Below are 2,838 nucleotides of genomic sequence, written 5' to 3'. Positions count from 1 at the left end.
AGCGTGAATGCAGCCCCAATTAACTCCTTGATTTCTGGAATTCCGACCTCCAGAAATGTAATGTAACAAATCTGTGTTCTTTGAAACAACGTTTGTGATGATTTGCTGTAACGGAAAGATTATTCCAACATGGGGCAATTGTAAAGGTTCTGGCCTAGAGAAGGCTTCACAGCAGTGGTTTAGGTTCAGGGGAAGAAACAGTTGTGCTGGTAGGCCTTTCTGAGCAGCTCTAGCACCAATTAGCAGGTGAGTGGAAATGTGGGATTCCAAACTTACTTAATCAGAAACCAGCATTTTAACAAGACCCAGGGGGTTCTATTGAAGCTAACAGCTGTTCCATGGGAGAAGCATGGGCAATCTCCTTCTGTGAGATTAACTGCCTCTGAAAACCTATCAGAGGCTCAACTATGGGTTGAGTGCCTGACTCTAGGAGCCTTAGTGGTATAGTCTAAGAGTTCTGCTGCTAACTGAAAAGTCAATGGGTCAAACCCATCATTAACTGCTAGTAAGGAGAAACATGTGGCATTTTGTTTCTATAATTATTTGCAGCTTTGGAATCCCTACGGTGCAGTGATACAATGTCTTAGAGCGTAACTATTACCTACAAGGCAGAATGGCAATGAGTTTTTGGTTCTACAGTTTGGTAAGTATTAGAATAAACTGATTAAAACCTATTTTTTTAAATGTGGAGATATCTTTGATTCTTTTGATGTGCAAGTTTACTGGGGAGGGGAGAAATCTAAAAATACCCACAAGTAAAACTCTAGAGAGCTAGTTGTTACCATTAACAAAAAAAACCAAACATTTCTATTACTCTTGATTAAGAAATATGTCTTTCAGTAAAATTCACCACCCCTTACTCAAAATGGATTTTCCTTTCTTTAAAAATTCTCATACGCTGTAAGATTCTAAATGTAAAAATTTTATGACCTTTAAGTAACTATTAGAATCCCAGAAATAACAATCAGCGAGTCATATTCTGGGGGATAAAAAAGTTCATTCAGAGAAATAAATTTTCTTTAATTACTTTAATATAAAAGACAGCAATGTTCCATATTTCACATAATACTTCCAAAAAAGTTCAAAATCCTCTAATAAGTAATGAAAATGAGCAAATGTATTAAAGGGTAACAATGACTCTAATATTGATACTATTAAACACTACAGATCTCTGCCATTAACAATAATATTTGGAGGGTGAGTGGAAAAGTTAGCTGAAATAGCATCAGGACATTTAAAAACTTTATTCAACCTTTACCATTTTGCTAAATTGTGTGCATGTATTCAAGAAGGTTATAGGATACTCAGCTCCAGTCACATTAAAAGCCCTCCATTCATTACATAGCGTTGGTAATTATTCCATCCATTTAAAATAAGTAATGACTCAAATGAGTTTTTCAAGGTAAATGAGTCAGCTACAGAAAAGAACATTGACAGAGAATTAGTGACTAGGGCCAGAAAATCAGCAACATCAAGAAAGATTTATACTATGTAATATAATTTGGTTTAGTTAGATCAAGGCAACTCACTCAATAAGTAAATCAACAACATTGTGAGGGAAGAAGGTAAAATACTCCAGAATGTTGTTTTTAAATGCTCATACAATAATCCTATTTCAATCAACCTGTAAAGTAAAAGCAATGAAGCCACATTAACATTATAACATACATCTTACAATACAAAAGTCAATTATCAGTACATTTTACTTTTGTTCTTTACAGTGCACAATTAAGAAATTCCACAAGAGTGTGCACTTTGGAAATTTATGACCAATGTATACAATGTAGACAAAACAGGCACCTCCACTGTAATATATTTTTTTTTAAATAAATAAAAGCACATGAACAAAACCAAAAAAAGTAAGCAGCACCCGAAGCCTTTGATATTTGTAACTAAACGTTGGTTTTTGAATGGTCTAGGTGGATAGCTTTTACTAAGAGGTGCAAAAAAGGAGCCAATTTTTGACTTAACATTTTAATTTAGCAGGGAATAAGCTTCTTCTGGGCTCAAGGCTCTGTTGGGCTCACAGTTCTGATGGCAAATGGTATACCAGTCCTCCAAGTGTCCTATACTTTGGAAAGCAGACCCGACTCTGGAGCACTCGCCTTAATGAGATTCTGAACTTCCTTGAATTTTGGATGATCTTTATCGGCCACCAGCTGAAGCAGAACTGCCTCACTCGTAGTAACTATGATCCCAGTTCGAGCAAGACGCTTTAAAAAAAACAAACAGAACATGAGAATGAACATTAAGTTAAAACAGAAAAAATATGCGGATGGCAAAATAATTATCATCCTCCATTAAAACTATAAAACCTAGCAACATTATTGAATGCTGATTAGTGATTAGGACAGATTTCAAAACTAGCTATACTGCAGACCTGTTATGATTATCTCAAAATACGAAAAATTATATTTGAAGAGAAAACAGGTAGCCAACATTATTACTTACATGTGCTAGGGGAGGACAACCCAGGGAGGAAAAAAATTTAAAAATAAATGAAGCATAAGAGAAAGAATAACGGGAATTTCACCTCAAAGGCTGAATATTTTGACACTTTTAATTGGTATTTCCTAACCACTCCTTGCTGATTTGAGACTCCTGTCTCTTCATTCATTCAAATATTATTAAACTCTTATATTTCTATTTTTCAGATAAAGTGCTTTCTTTCATAGGTCTCTCCTTAGGAGCTTAACGGAGATCAAGCATCAACACGTGTGTGAACGCTTTTTATGCCTGGTATTTTCTTTTCCCATGTGATTCATTTCTCCACGGTACTGAAGAGCAATGGTGTCACTCTGGAGACTAAGGTGAGTCTGATATAGGCTATGGTCTTTG

At 35.4% G+C, this 2,838-nt stretch overlaps 1 protein-coding gene across 1 annotated transcript in view; it reads right to left on the bottom strand.

Moving 5' to 3' along the window:
* Nucleotides 1-2,066: 2,066 nt before the first annotated feature.
* ISOC1 (isochorismatase domain containing 1) overlaps nucleotides 2,067-2,838 on the bottom strand; it is a 24,880-nt gene continuing 24,108 nt past the window's right edge. The window contains exon 5 of the mRNA XM_006886014.1: nucleotides 2,067-2,213. Coding sequence (XP_006886076.1) covers nucleotides 2,067-2,213 — 147 coding nt within the window. The remainder of the gene's footprint in view (nucleotides 2,214-2,838) is intronic.

Source organism: Elephantulus edwardii, unplaced genomic scaffold, assembly GCF_000299155.1.
Source record: "Elephantulus edwardii isolate Elephantulus edwardi_28Jun2011 unplaced genomic scaffold, EleEdw1.0 scaffold00046, whole genome shotgun sequence".
Classification (NCBI taxonomy): domain Eukaryota; kingdom Metazoa; phylum Chordata; class Mammalia; order Macroscelidea; family Macroscelididae; genus Elephantulus; species Elephantulus edwardii.
The sequence above is the reverse complement of the archived record's forward strand: the minus strand, read 5'-3'. Positions and strand labels throughout refer to the sequence as shown.